Raw genomic sequence first — 25216 nt, forward strand, 5'->3', positions numbered from 1 at the left:
TATTAATTTTGTTTTGATACTCTCTTGGCCCCTCTATAGATTAACTGGAGACACTCTAGAGTGTCCATCTCTCACACACTCGCCTCCCCGCCAGGCCTCGGGATCCGCCTGGTAACATTGTGATCTTACCTCAATAATTCAAGGAAATGACTATAGAAACTGGCCCAATGTCATGAGAAAAAATAAGTCAAATATTTGTTAAATCTGCTTTTTTGTTTCTGGTTATAATATAATGGTCTGTTTCTCACCCATCCCCAATAAGCAACAAACGTAGTGGACTCGCACGTGCATTTTCAATGAACTGAGCGGTGACTCGGTACTTACAGAATCCACACTAAGCTCTTATGGAGCTCGGGGTCCACCGATTCCAAATCCGAGAGCTGGATGGGCTTCCCCAGCAGCTGCTTATAGAAGGGCACGGTGAAGCCCCCGTTGATGTAGTGTCCGTGGAACACAGCCAGGCCCATGATCCGACCCACGAAGTGGAAGTAAGACAAGTGGTCCTGTAGGCGGCACCAGAGAACACGAGTTCGTTAGAAACGGGCCTGGCCAATGCGGCGTCTTGTGCTTTCTCCAAGCTCCTTGCAGAGCTGTCTCAGAGCCAACCAGACTCTGACTCAGTTTCCTATAGGCTCTTCTCATGACCAGATGGAAGACAGCTGCTTGGGCAGTCAAACTTTAGAGCACATCTTTTGTATGGACTAGCTGGACAGCAGCTTGTATGTTCTTGGGTGCAGCACCTTCTCCTCAGAACTGCTGGAAAACTTGCTGGGCCCAGTGCGAAATGAAAATGTGAAGCCCTTTGTTCAAAAATGATTGAGAAATTCAACCCAGTGACAGCAGAGAATCAAACCAAGCATGGGGGCCTTCGCAGTGGTGGGGCACAGCCTTGTGCAGATTGCATGCCTGGGAAGCTGGCTTGTTTTTCCTTCCCTTTCCACCCAAAAGAAAAGGGCAGTTCCCCTCCTTCCTCCCCCTCCCTCCCAGTCCCCATCCCAAAAGAAAGAAGAAATCCTAAAGGGTGGCAGGGCAAGGAACACAAAGGAAAATGAGTAAAAGAACCATCCTAGAACCAAAGCTGTTCTGGTTTTTAACTAAGGAGCCTCACATTTCTACTTTCAGGTTTGAATTATAATCATCTCAGAAAACTAGTCAAGACTTTGCTTCCATGTTGGTAACAGGCTCTTTCACATTTGAATGTTCAATAGAGCTTGTCCCCGACTTCGCCTTGGTGGTCTGTACACAGCACTGAGGACGGACGTGGGCCCACTGAGGAGTCCTCCATTGGCCAGCTGCCACCTTCACATTTATTTCCTCACCTTTAAAACAAGCATGCTAAGGATGTCAGCATTTGTGGTTTTAAAAGCCAAGTATGGAAATATTCGAATTTTGACTAGGAAGGGGATGGACTTTGTAACCCACTTCTCAGAATGACACCTTAACAAATATGGCCATCGTACCGGAGTTCCCTCAAACAGCAATGAAGTGTTCTGAGCGAGTGAACAGCTCAATCTCACCCTACCTATCCTCCTTCGAAACAAATCCCCAATGACCCGATGCTGACATGCAGGATGGAAATCCTCCATCTTCACTCCCTCCTCACTCTACCTTTCAATGTTCTATTTACCATTGTCTTTGATTAAGTCTACAATGAATAAACCAAGAATTGGGACTGAAACTGAAAATCCATCTTAAAAACTCTCCAGCTAAATCCCCACCTCTTTATTCATTCATACTTACAGGGTTGATTGAAGAATCTGGATTGATTTGCAACATGTAAATATTGTCCGTAGAATACTGGAAGAGTCCATAATACGGATTCAACATCTCATGGCACAGCAAATAAAGCCACTCCCTAGGAACAACAAAAATGTGCTCGAATTCCTAGTTCTAGATCTTAACAGCACTGATTCATTATGCTTTTGAAGACCAAACTAGTATAACGTGAGATGGGCAATTGGTCAGGGCACCAGGTCTGAGAGGATGCATCGTACAGGTTGGGAAAGCAGTGTCCGGAAGAGCACCCAGAGCAACTCACGAATACCCAACTCTTATTCCTCACCACAAAATGACCACAACTCCAATAACACATCTGCAGCTGAGAACGAACTAGAATTAGCGCAACTATGGAAGGCAGTGTTCTCCGCTGAAGTTCACTTTTCAGCTTCCCTACACCTCACCTAAGTTTTTCTCTGATACTTCACAAAGATCAAAATTGTATGATTCAGATGCTGTGATCAAAATCTCAGGTAATGATGTTAATGATGTGGTATTAATTTGCAAAAGTGTAATTAAAAAGTAGTTTGCCATTCTACTAAGTGATGTATCTCAAAATGGAAAAATAAGCACCACATGTACTCACCAGCAAATTGGTATTAATGGATCAACACTTAAGTGGACATATAGGAATAACATTTATCGGGTGTCAGGTGGGGGGGGCGGGGGGAGGCAGGGGCACTATATGTAACCTTAATATTTGTACCCTCATAACACGCTGAAATAAAAACAAAGACAAAAAACAAATAAACAAAAAAGTAGTTTGATCCTACTTTAACAGTAGGGGACTTGAGTATTAGGATTCTGGGTCATTTTCATTTTTCTTTTGCTAATTTCTAGTTTCTAAATTTAAATTTTTGTTTTTAAATTTTAAGTTTTAAATGTTTCAAAGTCTAGGGAAGTAGAAGAGTGGTTATTTAAGAATGACTTTTGGGGCAACAGAGCAAGACCCTGTCCACCACACAAAAAAAGAATGACTTTTGCCCTTCATAATTTTTTGTCAAAGTCTTATTTTTTTTTTTTTTTACCACAAACACTTATCACTTTAATAACTTTACAGTTTAAATCTTAAAAACAGCCAGCCGGGCGCGGTGGCTCATGCCTGTAATCCTAGCTCTCTCGGAGGCCAAGGCGGGCGGATTGCTCGAGGTCAGGAGTTCGAAACCAGCCCGAGCAAGAGCGAGACCCCGTCTCTACTATAAATAGAAATAAATTAATTGGCCAACTAATATATATAGAAAAAATTAGCCGGGCATGGGGGTGCATGCCTGTAGTCCCAGCTACTTGGGAGGCTGAGGCAGAAGTATTGCTTGAGCCAGGAGTTTGAGGTTGCTGTGAGCTAGGCTGACGCCACGGCACTCACTCTAGCCTAGGCAACAAAGTGAGACTCTGTCTCAAAAAAAAAAAAATCTTAAAAACATTAACTCTAAGAGTTTTAAAATCTGGATGGGGTATGTAAGAATGAGTTATATTATTTTCTGAATTCCTTTATCATTTTATTATTTTTAAAAAATCCAAAATCAAAACCAGTCCAACAAAAAAAGCACTTTAAATAGAAATTGTATGATTCAGTTGCTATGGTCAGGTTGTGATAAGCCCAGGTATAGAGAGGACCCTTATTCAAACACCTGTGCAGTTCTACAAATAACCTTTTATTCTTTCTATTGAAAACTCCTTTCAAATGCATAAATCTCATTAAGACCGCAGCTCCAAATTTTATTCTAGAATTTCTTACTCTTTCAAACAGAAATGAGACAGAATAGGGAAGGATAAATTCAAATGCAAATAATCTGTCCAAGAAAACTGTGAGAATACACAGAAAATGATCAGACCAAGACAGTTATGTATCACACTCAGAATCCCAGAAAGGAACTGCCAGAGGAGATGAGACTCTGAGTCTTACAAAGTTTCTTTACCAGAAAAACAACATCGCTTAGCTTTTATTCACCCCAAGTTTTAGAGTTGAAATTTGATAAGAATCTTTGAAAAAGCCAAGGACCCACAATTGTCTAGACAGGAAGTGATTAAAATACAGGCAAACATTCCAACTGAGCCATAGGCAAGATACAATTAGGTCTGTTCTGGAAGTGGTAAGGGAAGAGCTAACCATAGGCAAGAGAGGCTGCAGGAATGGCTTCAGGGCCAAACACAGGGAAAATCAGTGAGCCTGACTCTCACAGACCAGATAACGAATGCATACGTGCATGTGTGTGATACATGTATAATTGAAATCTCTCTGCACTCTGAGATAGGTGTGATCCCATTTAGACACAAGGAAGACAACGGGGTAAAGTAACAATGCAAGACCAAACTGGAGGTAGAAAAGCTCTTTCTACCCCGGCACCACGTTAATCAAGGGAGCTCCACAAAGACTCATCTCTACATGGACGATTGGAGAACTATGGAAAATGCAGAAGGAGTATCACTCCTACCAAACCAAACCGTGCTATTCACATCCATGCCCAGGAATATATAATACCACCAATGCGAAAGAATAATGGTAAACTGGAACAGTTTGAGGTACTGAACTCTTGAGACATCTTGAACCTATAAAAGAAAAATCATAGACAAGAACATGGAAGTAGTTTTGATTTGAATTGTTAGAATAAACAAACATGAATGACTAAGTAGGAAAATTCTCACGTGAAAAGGGAGGACAGAAAGCCTAAACCTCTTGCCAGGAAACAGATTTAGTGTTGTCAAGGGCAAACAGAAGTTACATTTTTTACCAAAAACAAAAAAAAGATGGTTTCTAGAATCAACATTGAGAAGATCAAGGAAGAAAGTTGAGGTAACTGCCATAGAGCTGAGACTCTGTGTTTTCTAAATGGTGAAGTGTCAGGCTCTCCTATCCTGACTTCCCAAGATGGGGCCACTATTACAGTCCTCATGGGAAGGTGGGCCCTCCTTTGTGGCAACCACAAGAGTTGTAGTTTTATATTTACTTGCATAGTCCTTTGATTGATGCCTGTACCTCATCAGACTGAGAACTCCTTTGCATGGGGGTGGGAGAGAGAACATGTCATTTTGCTCACTATTGTAGCCAATACACAGTAGAGTATCTCAGTATTTCATGGTTAATGAATAAACCCAATTCTCACAGAAGCATACAAATTATAGGGGTGCTCCTCTGTAATAAAATTCAATCATGTGATAGATACATTAAGTTCTTTCATTTTATATTTTATTATAATGGAATCCATAAATGAGTAGGTTAATGCGATTTAAAAAAATAAGGCTAAAAAAATTGGAAGCAATGGAAGACAAATTGAGGAAATCCCCCAGAAAGCAAGGGGGGAAAGATGAGCAACGTAGAGGATCAATCTAGGGACTCCAATGGCTGAGCAACGGGCACTTCAAAAAGACCAAAGAAAGGAAATAGAGAAGAGGAAATCATTGAAAAGTAAAAATCATTCATTCAGTATATATTTATGGAGCCGAGTGCTCACTATGTGCTAGGTGCTATTCTGGGAACTGGGGATTGTTCCCAACCACGTGCAATTTGAGTGGGTTGGGAGATGCAGACAAGAAAGTAGACATCACACACCCCGTCAGGGGGTGACAGTGACACAAGGGAAGGAGCAAGAAAGCGGAAGCTATGGGATCTCCAAGCAACAGACCTAACCCAGAAAAGCAGAGATGTCTCATGACAGCCAGGTGCACAAGAGCTACAGAGTATTGTCATTAGGCTGGGCCACAGGCCCAGCCCATAGGTGGCTCCAAGATGGATGCATATGAGGGGAATGTCCAAAGACACCTAGAGGACTTTGAAATTTAAGGGGACAATAAAAACAATAAAGCCTAGATTTTTAAAAAAGAAGAAAGTGGAAAAATTAAAATTTGTTCAAAAAGATAAATTATAGAATACTATCTTACCCCTTAGTGAACAGTATTTTCATTGTCATGATAATATAAACAATGTGTTGATTTTCAACCCTTAGAAATAGCAGGTGGGGAAGCTCAGGAGACAGATTTAATTTTGTTTACACAGCAGAATGTAAATTTTCAATCTTCATAACATAAAAGTAACGTTACAAATGAGATTTTAAGAGGTAGAAGGTAAAAGGAATGCTAAAAAGAAAGTTACAAGTATTAATATCCTTTTCTTATGAAAATGAGGTCAGGAGATGATGTCTCTAGCTGACAAATCAAAAAATAAAGGTGAAATCACATTACATAGTTACAAACAATAGAACTAAAAAAATTGATATTATAAAACTGGAAAGAGTATTAATTAGATCCTATCTATCTTGTGTCTATGATCATAATGAGATAAAAATCTGAACTCCATCAATTGAGTGATATAAAGATACCTATTAGAAGAAACAGCTAACAAAGATACAGTCGTCTCAAAGGTGAAAAAAGGCAGGACAGGAAATAGTAGCTTTTCATTATCATATTCAATTCTGTTTTTTTACATCATTTGCTTAAATTATTTTGACCAAAATTTTATCTTACAAAATTCCTTTGACACAAATGCAATTTACATGCCCTCCCACCCCGCTGCCCACTTCCCTGCAAAAAATCCTCTAAGGAGAAAAAGATGACTTTTCTCTCGGAAAAGACTGTTAACAGTTATGCTGAAATTCACACAGCAGAGAGGCTGAATAAATTAGCACCTCACCTGGCCACACCACCATAATCCAAACCTTCTTCTCCTCGGAATTTTACCATGAGACGTTTTTTCAAGTCTTTCGGTCGCATCTTCATTATCTGACGATAAGACTCCTATGTATCAAAATTACAGTTTCAGAGAGAAGAACATTTCTTATCCTTCAAGGCATAGTTTAAAAGTTATTGGTTATGGAGTCTGATTAAAAATAAGCACTCATTCTCATGCGAGTTTTATCTCGTTCCTATTCTGAATGTTTATTTGGCTGCTACATCTAGTATATTCTATCATCTATCCTCTCACAGTTTCTCCCTCAGAGGCACGCACAGTGCCAGGTAACACTACATTTGCACAAAACATATCTGTCTTCAATACAATCACTAAGGACTTAGGGAAGAATCTCCTCACTAGAGTTGATTTTCTCTACACAAAATAATTTCAGTGCACCCTATAAACAGTTCATGTAGTTTAACCAAAATGAAGATGTCATTAGAGTCTGAACGTTAAAGAATTCTGAGCCTGTTTTCCTATCTAAGTGAAAAATGGCACATGATTTCCCACTGAGTCAAAAAGCAAAAAAAAAAGTTTAAGACAGACATAAAGTAGCTTACCCAGAGCATGGAAAACATGTGGTCAGTCTAATATTCCCTAAGGTTCAGCATTTTAAGTGGAAGTAGCTAAATGTCTGTAGATGTTTTCTGTGATAATGCACTTAAGAACTTTTACATCCTTTAAATTTAATGCAGTTCAAACTCTAGCATCCCAAGAGGGAAGGGGAAATGATCTAGCAGCAAAATGTCAATAATTCAGTTCTCTTCTATCCATGGCAGCCAGTACAGACTGCTCAGTGGGCAGAACTGGGCACAGCGGCTGATCCATGTGTCCAACACTCAGGCCCAGCCCTCACTGGGGGGACAGCGCATGGCCCTCCACGGCTCCCTCGAGGCCACAGCCCAGCGAGAATCTGTGCTCACTTCTTGCCCCATCTCACTTGATCATTTCTGCCAATATCTCCACAAGGGAGGGCAGGATTTGGCCCAAGACAGCGGAGGTTTTACCTTATGATCGTGTTTCTTAAGAGCCAAGGGCCCAGTCTGTTTAGGGACTTGCTCCAGCAGGGCAACAGCATAAGGGCAGAGCTCTTCCTGGAGCCACCGGCTCCTCCTGTTCCCCCAGGCAGGGCAGCCACCAGCCACTGTGCTGCTCTGAGACATGCCACTTGGTCACAGTCCATGCAGGGAGACAGGAGGGGACTGATTGGTTCGGAAGGGAAAGGTGCAGGCTGCGGGATCGTGTAACCTGTGCGATGCAGGTAAAGGGACTCCCACTGTTCTGTAGTACCAGTTTCTGTGCAAACCTCTAGAGTCTCGCCTCAGAAGCTATCTAGTTTTTGAACTTTTACCATAGAAGGGAATACAGTTCCCTCTTTGGGTCCTGATAAGCCCTGCATTTCACTTAGTAACTAAATCAATACCTGAAATGCCAAACAGAAAGGAGAGCTCACTGAAATGCAGAAATCCCCCACAGAGCAGTTTGTTTGGAGCAGCCCCCTTTAAGACAAAGGAGTGTTCTCAGGAAGCAATGCCTCTGGCTGACCGGCCTCACTAACAGGGCTGAACAGCCTATGCCTGACTGTCAGAGGCACTGAATTCTATACCTCAAAGATTTCTTCTCTGGATACTTCGATGCGGCAATGCCCAGCCTGGGGCTGCTGAAGTGACAGTTCATGTCTGAGGACCTTTAGCTTCTGGACTAAATCTCGTTCATATCTCTGGGCAGGAAGCTCCTCGTCTTCCAGAGAGCCTTCGCTGGGCAGGGGCAGCGGCTGGCTGGGCTCCTTGAGTTGGCACTGGTGACTTGAGAAGAAGACAAGCAGAAAGTCATCCCAGAAGCCACTGCTGTGGCAGCTGTGAGCAATGCCCCCACACAGCAGGGACTGGGGACAGTTCACTGCACAAAACTTCAGGCAGAATTTGTTTCCCTGATGACATAAATATGTACCTAGCTATGGGAAAATGCTGATGGCTACTGTTAGCCTAAATATAGGTCTAGGGTCCAATAAAGGAGATACCCCAATTCCAAGCAACCACTCATTTCATACAGTCTTACTATAGAGAAAAAATGCTATCATTTATCATGCACCTATCACGTACCCACAAGACTGACTGACACACCATTAGATGCACCCTAAGAGAAGGAAACAGAGTCAATGGGGAAAATTAAAAAGGAGGTAACAGTGGAGGGAAGCAACATGCACAAGAGTAAACAATTCGAGTGGCATCTGACGATAACCATTCCTCATTTTTGTCACCATGAGATTTCTAAGCCCACTCATTAGAAGCCAAATTTCAGTAAAATAAAAGGACTAAGACTAGTAGGTGCCAAAGTGGCATTTGCTCAAGTTTTGCCACTAATGTGACACAGAGCTGTCGGTTACAAGAGCTATGTGGGATATTTTGTTCTGAGAACACAACAAACCTGGAACGCTGAGTATGGGATCTAAGGCAATTCCCAGTCCCAAGTTACCTGGGAACCACAAGCACAGGGACGGGCTCCGGCAGGCAGCAGTCTCCGCTATGGTTGCCCTTCCAGAGCACGCAGGCGCTAGGAAAAAACTGCACTGCTCTACTACTCAATCTAAGGGTGCTGCCTGCGGAAGCTTCCCTAATGAGAAGCTGCCTAATCCTGTCATCTCGGTGAAACTTATTCAGGCTGCATGTAAGAAAAGGGTGGTGACAACATGTGGCTTCAGTACTCTTCACAGCTAATTTAAGAGTTGAAAAAACGCAATTGTCCACCAAATATTTATCATTATTTTGCTCATGCTTATTATTCAACAAGCAATGCAGTAGATAAGAAAAATATTAGCACAAAAAAACATTCAATTGTAAATGAAAGAGGTAAACAAAAAATTTTTTTGAGGCTTACTTCATGATGTGGTGTAACCTTGGGTCTGTAAACTGGGTAGTTCGGTTATTATGATCTACAAAATATATTCTCCCAGAAACTGTGCTTCTGACTTCCCAGCCTGGTGGCAGTGGTCCGAGTTCATCACAATTCACACTGTTAAGGTCTCTACCAAAATGGAAGATACAGAGAGGTTTTCCAGCTCAGTATGCAGGAATAAGACCCAAACTTCAGCAACAGGAGCCACAGGGGTTCCTTATCAAAGTGTCTGTGTCCCTGTTCTGCCAACATGGACAGCCATGGTGCTACTTACGCCAAACCCCCACTCAGTCCAGGCCTACCTGCTGCAAACAGCAGTAACATCTGACAGGTAAAAATAGAACTTTCAGAGCTTATAACCATGATAAGAAACAGGGTCTACCTAGGGAACACCAGGTAAGAGGGCCCAGATCGGAGGAAGTATCTTAGTGCTATCGGAAAACTGTCTGAATCCACAAGTTAAATGCTCAAGGTCAGAAAGGTGGCTTCATTGAAAAAGCTTCCAGACAGCACCAAGTTTTACAAGGCTGAGGGGGATGTATTAAAATGCATTTGAAACTCGCCAATTCTAAACAGTTGCACCAGGATGGGGCATTCTCATTTTCAAGTTGGCTTTTGTTAAGCAAGTATTTTACATTCTCAGCTCTTGATGAATTATTTCAATACAACCCACAGTCAGATGGGAGCACAGCATTACTGACCAAGCTGCTTTTCTAATTAACACAAAAGCCTGTCATTTCTTACAGTGGGTACTAAAGAGACACCTCATTCATTTGCAGGTAATATTTCCATTCTAATTATAGATAATGAATCATAAATTCAACATAGACTTGGAAAATCAAAGACAGGAAGCTTATTCTCAGATGAAACAAATTATGAATCAAAAGGAAATAAGCATTACTAAAAATCTTATTAGGTAGTAATGCTATTCTAAAAGAAAAAAGCAAAGCAAAGCAAAAAAGAAACTTAACTCCGTTACAGGGTGGGGTGGGGGTCTCTCTGACCTGGGCTCGGATGTATGGCCTTGTAGAAGGAATTCGTATAGAAAAGCTTCATCTCCCCCAGGAATGGTCCCCAAGGGACTGAGGCAATAGGGACAGTAAAGTAGAAGAGAGAAAGGGTAATAGAGTCTTTATATTTCCTTTTTAACTTTTTATTATGGAAATTTTTAAGCATACAAAAAACTAGAGAGAGACCATAACGAATTGCCATGTAACCAACTTCAATAATAATCAACTGCCAGTCAAGCTTGTTTCAAACATACCCCTGTTCACCTCCCACCCAAACTTATCTGAAGCGAATCCCAGACATCGTATCATTTCATTCAGTGATATTTTTAGTTTAAAAATGAGAGCAACACATCTTGAAGGGTACTGGCTTTTCAAGTCAACTGCTGGAAAAAGCTTTGATGCTGTGCACTTTAGGAAACCTACCTGGGTATCCTGGGGTCGTGCCATGTGCTGACTCCAGTCTGTGTGTGCAAAAAGTAAACTTGCCCCTGTACTGTGGTTCTTTGTTCTGCACAAGAAATGAGGGAATACAATTAGATAAATCCATTTCCTAGGAGAGTTTGCAACCAATTCTCCATTCTCCAATACTGCTGGTATTACCTGACATATCCAAATCACACTCCCCTGTCATTCCGGTTCTTCTCTCTGAGGCTGTCAAATGACCCCCTCTCACTCATACCCCACACTGTCCTTTCCAGACCACTACAAACACCCTCCTCTAGCCTACGTGGCATCAGGGTGCTCTTTTGTATTCATTTGCCTAAAATTTTCACATGATTTCTAAACCGGGAGATGGGAGCACTTGCTGAAAATTCATGACCAGCAAGATTTATCACCATCTTTTTCCAGTTGTTTTTACACCGTCGACCCATCGATGGGCACAGCCACCTGCCCTTCAGCATTTATGGCGTGTGCAGGTAACTAAGAAAGGGTTAAAAAACTAAAGATCTCTGAAATAGCGCAGATGACACTGGCCACGGCAGGGTGAATTCTCTCACCATAGCCTTCAGGCAGTTCCGGTGACTGGTGGCCGTGTGGTCGGTTCTGAGGTGTCTGTAGTGAACCTCGCACCTCGGGATTTCGAAGTCGCTGCACCTGAAGTCTTTGATCTTGACTTGGGGACTCCACGAACCTGCAGTTCCCTCCGCCAGCAGCAGCACCAGTACTGTCTGTGTAAGGGGCTGGCTCCTCCATGAAGCAGCTGAGCGGCCTTCCGGGCCCCGAGTCTTCATACACGGTTCTGAGAGGCAGAAGGGCAAGTAGGCATGGCAACGCCAGCCCGCGCTTAGGCTCCCAGGGGACATAGCACACGCTCACTTTGCTTTCCTTCAACAATTAAGAGTGTTCCAATGGCTTGGTTTTGTAAATTCAGCACGTCCCACTCAAAAAGAAAGACTCTTTCAAGAGGAAGAGACAGCCAAGGGGAGCCATACTTAAAGCATCACAAGGCCACCCCAGATAGAGCAGAATGCCTGGAAAAACTAGCCTTGCACTACAAGGAGCTCATGAAATGAGCTTTCATTTTTCTTGATTTAAAATCAAATCCGAATACTCCATTTTCCTTGTTATTTTACTCTATAATGGAACTACTGGTTATATAAAATACAATCATGCCTTTAAGTAAGTACTTTTTAAACATCAATCTTTACCCCTGAGCAATTTGAAGACAATTTACCTTAATAGGCTATTTTCACTTATAAGCAAATACTTTTTAAAAAAAATCTCTTAAACTGAAAATTATAAAATCTCTGCATAAGATTTGGAGACTAGCACAATGAAGCCCCTGGGACCCACTGCCCAGCCACAATGATCAGAGGCCAAAGTGGCAGAGAACCCGGAGTGCAACACGCAGTGATACGTACCCTTCATTTTCTAACAGTCCTCTGCAGTCCACCACCGGGCCCCCGGTACCTATCCTGTCTCGTGTCTGTAAACTGACTAAAACAGAAGAATGGCTTGCGTTAAAATCCAGTGGTGTTTTACACAATTGTAATACAGCGAGCCATTGCAAATGTATAATTTGTGTACAACATCCTAAGAAATGAGGAGGCCTATGTGTGTACATACACATATACAGTCCTGCGCCTGCAAGTATGAAGCACCTTACCCAGTAGCTGCATCCACAACCACGTGCCGCCTGCAATACTCCTTGTAAACAAGGAGCAGAAAAGGGTGCTGTTTCTCGTGGTCTCCATAAAAACAACAATGCAATTTCCAAGTATGTGAGTTCTAAAATTAGGCAATATATAGTAGGTCCCTCTAAGGTACCTTATTTTTTAAGAAGATTTTGACTTAGGCTCCATAAGGACACAGAGAGCACTTTCGGTATCATCAAAGTCTAGATGAATCTAAATATTTATCACCTATCTTTACCATGAATAAGACATTTATAAAGTTGTTTTCCATTTTTTTGTTTTTTTCCCCTGGCATATCCCTCCACAAAGAAAAGAAGAAATTACAAATGGGAAAGCATTAAATGAGAACTTTCTCATTACGACAGCTTTCAGCATGAATACCCACTGTTCATTTATCTCAGGTTGGGTCTACATAAGACAATACCTAAAAGATTTGGAATCACAAAATTATTCCAGTGTGCTGCAGAGACACTGTTTTCTTTGATTCCTTGCAATGCTTACAATTGACAGTTGAGATACGCTAAAATACTAATGAAAAAGGGTGGACAATAGTTATTTAACAGATAAATCACTTCCAATGGATTGCCTCTAACCAACACTTTGTAACAATACCAAATTTTAATTTTTCACTCTAAATACTATAATCCTCTGTCTCTACAAGTCATATTATATGAATTGTTTACAGATCATCTTTGCTTTTTACACATATGATGGGTTTTCCAGAAGAAACTATTTCCCAATTCTTGCATATGTGGCCACCGTTCTTATCATCTACCCTTGGATAATACGATGACAAATTCATTGCCCAATAACGTGATAATTAAAATTACATTTAAAATTATAGCCCTAAATCTTTCTGTACCCAAGTCATTTTAACTCAACTTTAAGTGACTAGATGAAGGGAATTAAATAAAATAATAAAAACCACACAAGACAAAAAACTTTTTAGTGTTGAAGAGATGGCCCCTGAATGTAGTTTGTTCTTTGAAGTATGTCAGCACTGCCAGTGCCCGTGTGTTTTCTCAGCGATGAAGAGTTGAATGTTAAGTTCTGTAAAAGCATCTCTTTATACAGATGAGAAAGTTCTTACCCACTATTTGGCCACGAACTGCATCAGTATCTGAGGGATTTAGTTTGCATAGATCCAAACGCTGGTCTGCAAACAAACAATTCAAAACTTAACCCAAAGAATGTTAACTAGGAAGGAAGGCAGGAATTCTGTATTCAGCATTAAAAAAAAAAAAAAAGAGGCCTCATAAGCTTTCTTCGGTTGCATTAAAAGGCAGAAAAACATTTGCGTCTTACATCCCGTATCTTTTAATCTGCTGATGGCATTGGAGAGTAGCCGCACACAGCCGAGGAAGCCAGCTCCCTGCTTCTTGTGAATTTTCTTGTGGTTCCACACACTGATGGTTATAGAATCAGTTTTCCCTACATATCTGGAAAGAACATGCAAACTCGTTTTTAATTGTATTTCTGAGTTATGTACCTCATTGAGATTTTATCTGATTGACTTAAGAAGCCTTACAAAATAATGTTGGCTCTATATTCCACATGTAACAGGCATTCAATAAATATACATCTACTCATTTCAATGGGCTTGGAAAAAGAAGTACAACCAGTTATATAAAGAGCAAATGTAGATAACCACGTGATAATAATAATCTCATAACAGAGATTTACTATATTTTAATAGTTCCATAGGATAATGACATGATTCATAACTTCCCAGCAATTAAGCTTAATATAAGATGATAGTTTGCAACAAGGGACTACTTATAAACCCATAGATCCATTCAAAGTACTCAAAAAGATACTAAGTCATTAAATCCCCACTTATTCTTAGTGCAAGTCAACCATAGAGAGAGAGGAACTTTCAGGACAAGAATTGACAACCACATTCCAAGCCCCAAGTAGAACCTCAGTGTAACTGAGACTGAGTCTTCAAATATAGCTACTAAAACCCCACCTAATACAGTACAATTTGTGTTAATTAAAATAATAATAATAATCTTTTGGTTACTTTCATGAAAATTTCTTAGCAGGAATATGAAAACATAGGTGCACATAAAATAGTAGTTTTCAATATACAGTCCATGTTTTGAAGGAATATAAGAAATTGTCTAATGGATTATATAATTCGAACATGCAGAACTGTATTTTCTCTTACAGAAAGTGTATTTGTACTTTAGTACTTTGTACTAAATCTTAAAAGTCAACAGAAATATGTAATCATAATAATGCATTTTTTAGGTAAAAACTACCAATAGGCTTAGGGTTTTACTGAAAAACAGTAGCATATAGATTATGTGAACCATGGCCTGTTCTCTGCCAAAATGGCCAGGAGACTGAAAAGTTTGAGGATCACAGTTACAGAACCAAACCATAAAAATCTATCAAAATGCCAAACACAAGAACTTCCAAGTATGTGAGTTCTAAAATTCGGCAATGTGTATTCATTTGGCCATCTACTTTTGTTATCAATAAATAGTAATCCTTTTTTTCCCCTTAAATATTTGTCTTAAAATCTAGACACCTACTTCTCTGCCATTCCCCAAATGGCTTACAGAATGTACAACTCACAGATCATAGTGCTGGTTCCACTTTGGGTCCAATGTGTTTTTCACAGTGTCGGTTGAGTGGCACTGCCCAGACCCGTCCACGACAATCTTTGCAAAGGGGTCAGGGAGTCCTAGAGGAGGGAAGACAGCCATACCCAGATGAGACTACAGATCTATCAACGTGACACAGAACACAGTCTATCAGGCTACAGGGAGCTTCAAGATCATCTAATTTGGTAAAGAAGATGACTCTTAGACATTTTCTTCTCTAATTTAAAGATAGTTTCAATCAGCAAAATAAGTCATTTCTATTTATGTTTCTAAGAAAGACAACTTAGTATGCCTCCACTCTCAGATTTTAAGGACAGAAAAAAATAAAACTATAAATATAGGCTTAAATTCAAATTTCCATTTCTGATCACTAAGTGGGGCTAATGAAATGGAAGAAAAGCTATCAGAAATTAATTGCATTTATACTTTCTAAAAAATAATAATGCCCAGAAATCTTGTTTACTGATCTTTGCCTATCTTATTCATCAAGTCTTAATTTGGTAAATCCCTAAATGCTGGAGTATGAGTCAGACAGGTTTATTACATAGGTGGCAACGTGTAAGGGTTTTTTGGAGACAGAACTGGGTGTGAGCCACCCGCTGGAGCTTCTAGCTGTTTGGAGAAAGCCTTAGAGCCTAAGTTTCTTCATCTTAAAGTGTGAATAATACCACTTAAGAGCCGTACAGCATTCTTATGAAGATCAGAAAGTGTGTAAAGAACTTAATGCTGCAGGCAACTACTTTATAATAGGTGAATTTCTTACGTTACAGAGTGTTTTATTTCCTTTACAAAATGATTCTCTATTTTTTTACAATTCCTTTAATTACAGAGCTTTAAAAATGTGATTTAATTTATAAAATTTGATTACCAACTTTACTCAAACCCAGCTATTTGATTAAAAAAAATCCCATTTGTATTTAAGCTGAGAATACTTCACCCAGCAGAAAGAAATATCCTAATTGGGGGACTGGGGGAGTGGGCAGAAAAAACAGGATGTGGCTGGAATGGGGCATGAGACAGGCTTGAGGAATGATTTATAAATTCTGTGCCTTTGAGCTAAGGAGTCCCAGTGATGTAGCAACTAGGAAATAAAGTTTGTCCAAATCTGGAGTCCCATTCAATAAAGGGCAGGACTTCTATGAAAACATACCTAGATTTTTTTAAATGTTTAAAATTTCAGAAATATATGAATAATATTAATTTTAAGAGCAAAAATGAGTGTTTACTTACTGAAGAAGTCTTTCTTTGCAAGGTTCTTGGCACATAATACTAAAAACAAATAAAAATTACTAAGGTTAACATTTATGGACAAGATTTCCACATAGCTGGTTGATATTTACAGAAGAAAAATAAAGACTCTTAAAATTATCTTTGCCAATGATTTGTCTTTCAAATTTAGTATCACATTAAATAAAAAACCACCAACTATCTAAAAAGCATTTTCTCCTCAAATTGGAGATCAACTATAACAAATCCAAAATGCTTTAGTGTAAACTTAGAATCTTAAGCATATACACATGGATTTATCAATATACTCTCAAACTGCAAAGGATCACATAAAAACCAATTCAAATAAAGAGACTTGAAGTATTTATACCCCTATAGCTACTGCTAACAACAACATCAAAAGGAACTATGTATTTTTTATATTCTGACAAATAATACAACTTTATAAGCGTAAACTTTGTAGAAAGGGGAGAGTGGTAGAAAATATGGGGCCATCCTCAGGGTGTTGTGAAAAACAAATGACAAAAATGCATGTTATGAATTCAGCAGTGTTGGTATATATAAAGAAAGCAATTAATGCTATTGTTATTTTATTAATAAGGTGATATCGATTATTAAGAAATTTTGTCACCAAACCTGCTTGCTACACAATAAAAGTTACTATGTCAAGAGAAAATACACTATTTTCTTTTGTACTGCTTCACAAATTTTGCTAATTTTTAAGAATATGTTCTATTAAGAACTTACTTTATAAAACTATGTTCACCTATTATGTATTGTTCTGCAAACTTGCACTTAGTATTTTTTATATAACACCATTATCAAGATATAATGTACCGTAAAATTCACCCTTTTAAAGTGTACAACTCAGTGGTTTTTATTAATAGTATACTCATGAGGTTGGACAATTATCATCACTATCAATTTTAGAACACTTTTGTCATCCCAAAAAGAAATATCATATCCATTAGCACTCACTCCTCATTTAACCTCAAATTTCCCAGTCCTAGGAAACCACTAATCTACTTTCCATCTCTAAGGATTTGCCTATTCTAGACATTTCATATAAATGGAATCCTGTAATATGTGGTCCTTTATGACTGGCTTCTTCCACTTAGCATAATGTATTCAAGGTTCATCCATGTTGTAGAATGAATCAAGACTTACCCCTTTTTATAACTGAGTAATAGTCCATTGTATGGATATACCACATTTTCTTTTTCCATTCATTAATTGATGAACTTTAGGGTTGTTTCTACTTTAGGGCTATTATAAATAATCCTGTACATGTTGTTATGCAGACATATATTTTATTTCTTTTCATTATAAAACTATGAGTGAAATTGCTGAGTCATAAGGTAACTGTTTAACATTTTGAGGACCCTCCAGGCTGTGTTCCACAGCATTGGTACCATTTTATATTCCCACTAGTAGTGTATGAGGGTTTCAATTTCTCCTCATCCTCATTAATACTCATTATTTTCTGTGATTTTATACCTCTGTGGTTCTGATTTGCATTTCTCTGATGACTAAAGGCTTTGAGCATCTTTTCATGTGCTTATTAGCTATTAGTGTATCTTCTTTGAAGAAATTTCGTTTCCAATCGTTTTCCCACTTTTACATTGGGTTATTTATTTTTTTACTATTGACTTGTGAGAATTCTTTATATATTCTAAATACCCTCATCAGGTATATGATTTGCAAATATTTTCTCCCATTCTGTGGGTTGTCTTTTTACTTTCTTGATAGTGTCCTTTGAAGCACCAAAGTTTTCAATTTTAATGAAGTCCAATTTATCTATTTTCTTTGGTGTCATATCTTAGAAGGCTTTGTATAACCCCAGGTCTTGAGGATTTACTCCTATATTTCCTTATAAGAATTTTACACTTTTACCTCTTAAAAATACATTTAGGTCTGTGCTCTGTTCTGAGTTAATTTTTTTTGTGTATTGCAAGTGGATATCCAGCTTCCCATCACCATTTGTTGAAAAGACTATTCTTCCCCACTGACTTGTCTTGGCACCCTTGTTGATAACCAATTCACTATAAATGCAAGAACTTGTTTGTGGTCTCTCAATTCTATTCCATTAATCCATATGTCTCTCCGCGTGCCTTGACCACCCTATCTTGATTACCATGGATTTATAGTAAGTTTTGAAATCAGGAAGCAAGAGTCTTCCAACCCTGTTCTTTTTCAAGACTTTTTTGGCTATTCTGGATCTCTTAAATTTCCATATGAATTTTAGGATCAGCTTGTCAATTTCTGCAACAAAAGCCAGTCTGGATTTGATGGGGATTGTACTGAATCCATAGGTGAATTTGGGGAATACTGCAATTTTAATAATATTAAATTGTCTAATCCACAAACATGAGATGTCCTTCCACTTATTTAGGTCTTCTTTAAATTTAATCAACTTTGTTTTGTAGTTTTCAGAGTATAAATTTTATGCTGCTTCTATTAAATCTATTCCTATTTTATTCTCTTTGATGCTATTGCAAATAGAATTATTTTCTTAATTTTATTTTCAGATTGTTCATTGACAGTGTACAAAAATACAATTGATTTTTGTATACTCATATCTTGCAACATTGCTGAACTATAATACTTTTTTGTGGATTCCTTTGAATTTTCTCTATATAAGATCATGTCATCCGCAAATATAGTTTTACTTCTTCTTTTCTAATCTGAATGTCTTTTATTTCTTTTTCTTGCCTAATTGCCTAGTACCTTCAGTACAATACTGAATACAAGTGATGGGAATCCTTGTCTTGTTCCTGATCTTAGAGGGAAAGCATTCAGTCTTTCAGCCATTAAGTTGTGGGTTTTTTATAGATGTACTTTATTAGGTTGAGGAAGTTTCCTTCTATTCCTAGTTTAAGTATTAAGTGTTTTTATCATGAAGTGGTGTTAGATTTTGTCAAACACTTTTTTCTACATGTATTGAGATGCTCATTTGGTGTTTGCCCTTTCTATACTGATATGGTGTATCATATTACTTGATTTTCAGATGCTAAACCAATCCTGCATTCTGAGATAAATTCCACTTGGTCACGATGCACAATCCTTTTAATATACCATTATATTTGGTTTGCTAGTATTTTGTTGAGGAATTTTATGACTATATTCATAAGGGCTGTTGGGCTGTAGCTTTCCTTTTCTTTATAGTCTTTGTCTAGTTTTGGTATCAGAGTAATACTGGCCTCAGAAAATGAGATGGGAAATGTTCCCTCCTCTTCCTCTTCTTTTTTGGGGAAGTGTTTGTGAAGAATTGGTATTAATTCTTCTTTAACATTTGGAAGAATTCACCAGTGAAGCCATCTAGACCTGGGCTTTGCTTTATGGGAGGTGTTTTAAATTACTAATCCAATCTCCTTATTTTTTATAGGTCTATTCAGATTTTTCCATTTCTTCTTCAATCAGCTTTGGTAGTTTGGATACAAGTGGTGGGAATCCTTGTCCTTATCCTAGAAATTTGGTGATTTCACCTAAGTTATCTATTTGTTGGCATACAGTTGTTCATAGTATTCCCTAATAATGTTTTCTGTTTCTATTTCAGCAATAATATTTCTTCATCAGTGTAATGTAATCTTCACAGCCTTCCTTTCCACCTCAGTCTTTTTAGTGGATACATCATAATTTATTACAGTTCCCATTGGTGTTTTTATTGCTTGTTTCTCTAATTACAAAAGTAATATGTACTTGAAAGTATGGAAATGTATAAATAGAAAATACATGCCCCCAGAACCTCATCATTACTTTTTGTTCAGCATTTACCTGGCTGGTCTCACATGCTTGTTTTTCCCCACTAAATTTCAGAATCATTTTGAACAAGTTTTTAAAAATGACTTCATAAGTAAATTTGAGGAGAATTTTTACCTCTTTATAATATTGAGCATTCTCATTCTTGATTGTAGTATATTTATCCCTTTCTTGAGTTCTTCAATGCCCTTAAGTGAAGTTTTAAAGTATTTCATAAAATACTTTACTTTTATATAAATGAGTGATAGATCTAGATCTAGTGGATCTACCTGGTCTATCTGGTAGATCTAGTGGTAAATCTTACACATTTCTATTTGGGCTTACTCTTAAGTATTTTGGTTTTTATTACTACTGTGAATGGGAATCCTTTCGTTGTGTTTTCTAATTATTATCTGGATATAGGAGAACTATTAATTTTCTTACATTAATTTTAAATCAACCATTTGAACTCTCCCCATGTGGGCCTGCTATGTTTTGTTTCCTTCAGCTTCCCTTTTCTTTCCCAAAGCTTTCAATATCTCAACAGCTCTCATATAAAACACAAAGAGTCCAAAACTGAGGTTGAGGTCCTTCCCCTCTGAGTAGAAACCTGGTCCTCTCCCGGGATGAGTTACTTTAGGTAACATCGGCAGGACCTATCAACTGCACAAACCACACACCTACATGTTGTTCTTTTTTTTTTTTTTTTTTTTTTGAGACAGAGTCTCGCTTTGTTGCCCAGGCTAGAGTGAGTGCCGTGGCGTCAGCCTAGCTCACAGCAACCTCAAACTCCTGGGCTCGAGTGATCCTTCTGCCTCAGCCTCCCTGGTAGCTGGGACTACAGGCATGTGCCACCATGCCCGGCTAATTTTTTATACATATATCAGTTGGCCAATTAATTTCTTTCTATTTATAGTAGAGACGGGGTCTCGCTCTTGCTCAGGCTGGTTTTGAACTCCTGACCTTGAGCAATCCGCCCGCCTCGGCCTCCCAAGAGCTAGGATTACAGGTGTGAGCCACAGCGCCCGGCCTACATGTTGTTCTTTTGCCTCACAATGTCCCTCGACTGTGTCGACTTCTCAGCATCTCCCTTGTCCAAGCTCCCAGCGTCAGCTATGACAAAGTGATCTTTTCAAGACTTAAATCTCCTCATGTCTCTGCCTCAACATTTGGTTGGCACTGAGAAAAAAAAATGTTCTGCAGTTTCAAACCATGTCTCTCCTCATGTCTTAAATCTCCTCTGTCTCTGCCTTTGAAAATTCTCCAGGAGTTTCCCACTGCAAAACCGCAGGCCTGTGAGACTCTGATGCCCCCCCCCACCTCCCCAGCCTCAAATAGTAGCCAGCAATTCTGGGCTCTAGTTTTCTGAGGTGCTGGTGCTAGACTGCTTCTGAATGGAATAATGTTGGTCACATATCTCAAAAATATTAATCTTTGTTCAATTTACAAGGCTGCAATGTTTTAATTTAACGCTCATTTCAGTGGAATTTGGTTACATCATAAAGTGGAAAAGGTCTTAGTAGTGTTAGCACAAATTAAATGTTGCCTCAATTTTGTGTACGGATCATTTAGGGTCATTCTGAATCCAGTTTAGTTAATGGCATATGATTTCTCCTACTAAAATAATTTTGTGATCTTGCAGTGGCATTCTCTTTGCCCACTCTATGAGATATATGAAGTCATTTATTACACAGCATAAAACCCTACTCTATCTAGATCTATCACTCATTTGTTAAAAATATGTTTATGAACCAATTATGAGTGAGGTTCTGGGGATACAACAATGAATAAAAGACATTTACTCTTACACAAAACTGAGCGTATTTTTCAGTGTAGACCCCTACATGGTTGCTTCAATTCTAACTTGGAACTATTACCGGAGCCAGATCATGTCTCAGACATCCCATAATTTCCTAATCACACACCACAGTTGTCCTAATGTTGGAGATATGGTCAAAGCAAATTACATAATGTTCACTAAGCATTAGAAAACATGGAAAGGAAGTGAGGTACATTCAGTTAGTAAGACAAGCTTCCTTACCAGGTCTCTGACAAAAACTAAGGTCATAAAAATACTGTTTGTGTTTTTACTCACTCCAGGATGAGCTATAACAACACAAATCTATTACATTATTCTATCTTGAGAGATTTTCTAATTTGTATCAATACTTCCACTATACTTCTCTCCTTGGAAGCTAGAAATTTCTGCTGCAATTTTTTTTTTTTTTTTTTTGAAGACAGAGTCTTGCTCTGTAACCCAGCCTAGAGGGCAGTGCCATGATCATAGCTTACTACCGCAGCCTCCAACTCCTGGGCTTACGTGATCCTCCTACCTCAGCTCCCAAGTAGCTGGAACTATAGGTGTGGACCACCAGGCCCAGCTGATTTTTTTTTTTTAGAGATAGGGTCTTGCTATGTTGTCAAGGCTGGCCTTGAACTCCTGGCCTCAAGCAATCCTCCCACCTAGGCCTCCTAAAGTGTTGGGATTATAGGTGGGAGCCACTGCACCCAGTCAGCTGCAATTTTTTTTTACTCCTCTCTTCCTCTTATATGTGTCACCACGTCCTATCATTTCCTTCTTCTAAATGTCTTTTGGATTTGTCTCTTCCTCTATTTTTATACCCACTCTCCTATTCTTGGCTTCACCTACACACAACAGCACCCACCCTTACTAAAGCCTCCCCAGCCCACAAGACACTTAGCACCAGATTAAGCTTTTGAAATGCCATTTTCATGTTCTTAGGGCCCAAACACTTTAATGGCTCTGCATTATATTAATATTTTACTGCAAATCTAAATTTCTCCCTGGGTTTTAAGGTTTCCCATTCACCAAAATCACTTTTATTTCCCACTATTCCTCAAAGTATAGCTTGGTCCATTACCCCCTCCCGGCCACCCAACTCTGACTACCTCCAGGAGTTTATTCTCCCCCAGCAGACCATTTGACCATCCCTCTCTGCCCGCGGGCTCTGTCTTCAGGATCTAGGCCAGGTACTTTCTCGGTGAAGCCTCATTCAGGCCAGTGTTTCCCAAACATCACTCTGTGATGACATTTTCACTAGTGCCAAAATGAAAAAAAGAAGGACAACATAGTGGGGTTTTCACAAAACTGAACTAATTAATTTTAAACGGCTGTTCCTTGTTCTGATATTGCCTTTTCTGCTTTTTTCATGTTAAAATGTCCTTTCTTTAGTGAAAGGAGGTAACAAAAGCTGGTAATAGTCTTACCAGTGACTTGGCAGAATAAAAACTGGGCAACATTGTGTTGATGCCCACATTTACATAAATGTTTTAACTGATCTTGGAATTACTACTCTAAGCATCAACAATCTAGCCTCTGTTTTTAATCTTTCTACTTTAAGAACCAGATAGTTTAGTACTCAGTTACTTTCCTTAAGAGCTGCTCTGTCCCCTCAGCTAAGTTAAGCCCCCCTGAAGGAGGAACTCCGTCTCCATCCCTTTAGACATGGGCTAAATGTGGTGCTTGGCCACACGACAGGCACGCAACACAGACCTTGTGAAGAACAAGAAACAAAAAGTAAGCCAAGGAGAGGTAGAGTGCTAAAAACAGAAAATTAAAGCCATCATTTCAATAGTTTAAAACATCTAAGTAAAATTTTCATTTGTTAGAAAATATAACTTACCACCTAGAATAGCTGCCAACATGTTTTAGCTATCTATTTCAACTAACTTTTAGATCTAAAACTCACTTTTTAAAATTTTCCCTGGGAAAAAACATTTAAGCTACAAAAAAAGGTAAAAACAGAATCCCTGTTAAAGGCAATGAGTAAGTTCTCTGGTCAGTGTGTTTCACCACTCCACTGTACCAGAGCCCCCAATCTATCAGATCTGATACAAATTTAGGAAACCTTCAAATTTGTATTAAGAGAAAAAAATAAATTTCAGTTATGTAAACAGACTCAAAATGCCAAAAATTTTAAGCCTATACAATAGAACTAAACTCTATATTCCATTATTTGCTTACTGAAACAAACACTTTTTTCCAATCCTTTTCAATAAGTTTATATATATACACAACACACAAATACATTTCCACTATTCAGATACCACTAGATGATAAAATGACTTTTTCTTTGCAGGGAAAATTTTCTAAGTTAACAAAACATGTCTTAGCAACCATCAGCCATCCCTATTAGTTTTGGAGGTAGGGGTGAATCTCTAGTATACAGACACTCCTGAGATGGGTTTTCAAAACACCTTGCTGCTTAAAATATAGATGTTATAGTTCATTTTATATAAATGCATTAAATTAAAAATAAATGACAAAATCACATGAATCATTTGAAATCGGAAGTGTGATAGTTCAATCACACCCCCAGACCTTGCAGGGTGAGGCGGGGCTGCTCTAGCAGAAAATGCCCCCCTGGCCCATGAGGCAAAGCTCAGCTCCGAAGAAGGGGTGGTGATGTGCCTACTCCTCTGCCTGTCCCCCTAGGTCTCCACCAGCAGCAAATACTAATACCATTTGTGTGATTCTTTCTAGTCTGAAAAGCTCTTTTTCACACATTTCTCTCCACTCCACCCCAGCCCACTCTACACTAGCGCAGCAGCACTGTAGCTCTTGGCAGAGTCTGAAATTAAATCTTGTATTTATTTGTATACTGCTAACATCTAGCTGCACTGGAATAAGGACTGTATCTTTCTTATTCACCACCATATGTCTAGAGCCTGAAACAGTGTCTGGCACACACAGGTTACTTTTGAAATATTTGCTGAATAAATGAATTAGATAATAACCTTACTTTTTTAAAACTATGTAACTAACCCAGTAGAATATAAGCAGCAAGAAGGCAGAGATGATCTTCTGAACCATGACATTCCTAGCACAGAACACAGGACCTGGCATAAGTTAGTGCTCAATGAATGTTTATTGTAATAAATGAATAACTGCTTTACTGAATGAATGAATACAATAGTTTTGCAAGAGCCACCACTGTGATGTGTCTGACTCCCACCCTGTACTCCATGAGGAGTCCAGGGCTTAGCTGCTTTGCACACTGCCACCTGATAGATCATGTTCTTCAGAACAAGTTTATGCCATTTCTTACAATATTGTCAGTAACATTTGGTTGGCACTGAGAAAAGAAAATGTTCTGCAGTTTCAAAGCAGAAGTAATACTACAATGAGGAAGAAATAAA

The 25216-nt window shown here is 38.9% G+C and overlaps 1 protein-coding gene across 5 annotated transcripts in view; it reads right to left on the bottom strand.

Annotated features, from left to right (window-relative positions):
* SMURF1 (SMAD specific E3 ubiquitin protein ligase 1) overlaps positions 1–25216 on the bottom strand; it is a 112423-nt gene that overhangs the window by 10277 nt on the left and 76930 nt on the right. For 2 of the 5 annotated variants that reach the window (XM_012758976.3, XM_012758975.3), the window contains exons 2-14: positions 16322–16360; positions 15063–15171; positions 13785–13918; positions 13570–13635; positions 12207–12282; positions 11343–11584; positions 10768–10852; positions 10339–10416; positions 9317–9463; positions 8046–8244; positions 6401–6504; positions 1741–1855; positions 325–503 (exon numbers count right to left, since the gene is read on the bottom strand). In XM_012758976.3, the coding sequence (XP_012614430.1) occupies positions 325–503; positions 1741–1855; positions 6401–6504; positions 8046–8244; positions 9317–9463; positions 10339–10416; positions 10768–10852; positions 11343–11584; positions 12207–12282; positions 13570–13635; positions 13785–13918; positions 15063–15171; positions 16322–16360 (1573 nt within the window). The remainder of the gene's footprint in view (positions 1–324; positions 504–1740; positions 1856–6400; positions 6505–8045; positions 8245–9316; positions 9464–10338; positions 10417–10767; positions 10853–11342; positions 11585–12206; positions 12283–13569; positions 13636–13784; positions 13919–15062; positions 15172–16321; positions 16361–25216) is intronic. The other 3 variants (XM_012758979.3, XM_012758978.3, XM_012758977.3) reach the window with 2 other exon arrangements.

The sequence above is a fragment of the Microcebus murinus genome, chromosome 19, assembly GCF_040939455.1.
Source record: "Microcebus murinus isolate Inina chromosome 19, M.murinus_Inina_mat1.0, whole genome shotgun sequence".
Classification (NCBI taxonomy): Eukaryota; Metazoa; Chordata; class Mammalia; order Primates; family Cheirogaleidae; genus Microcebus; species Microcebus murinus.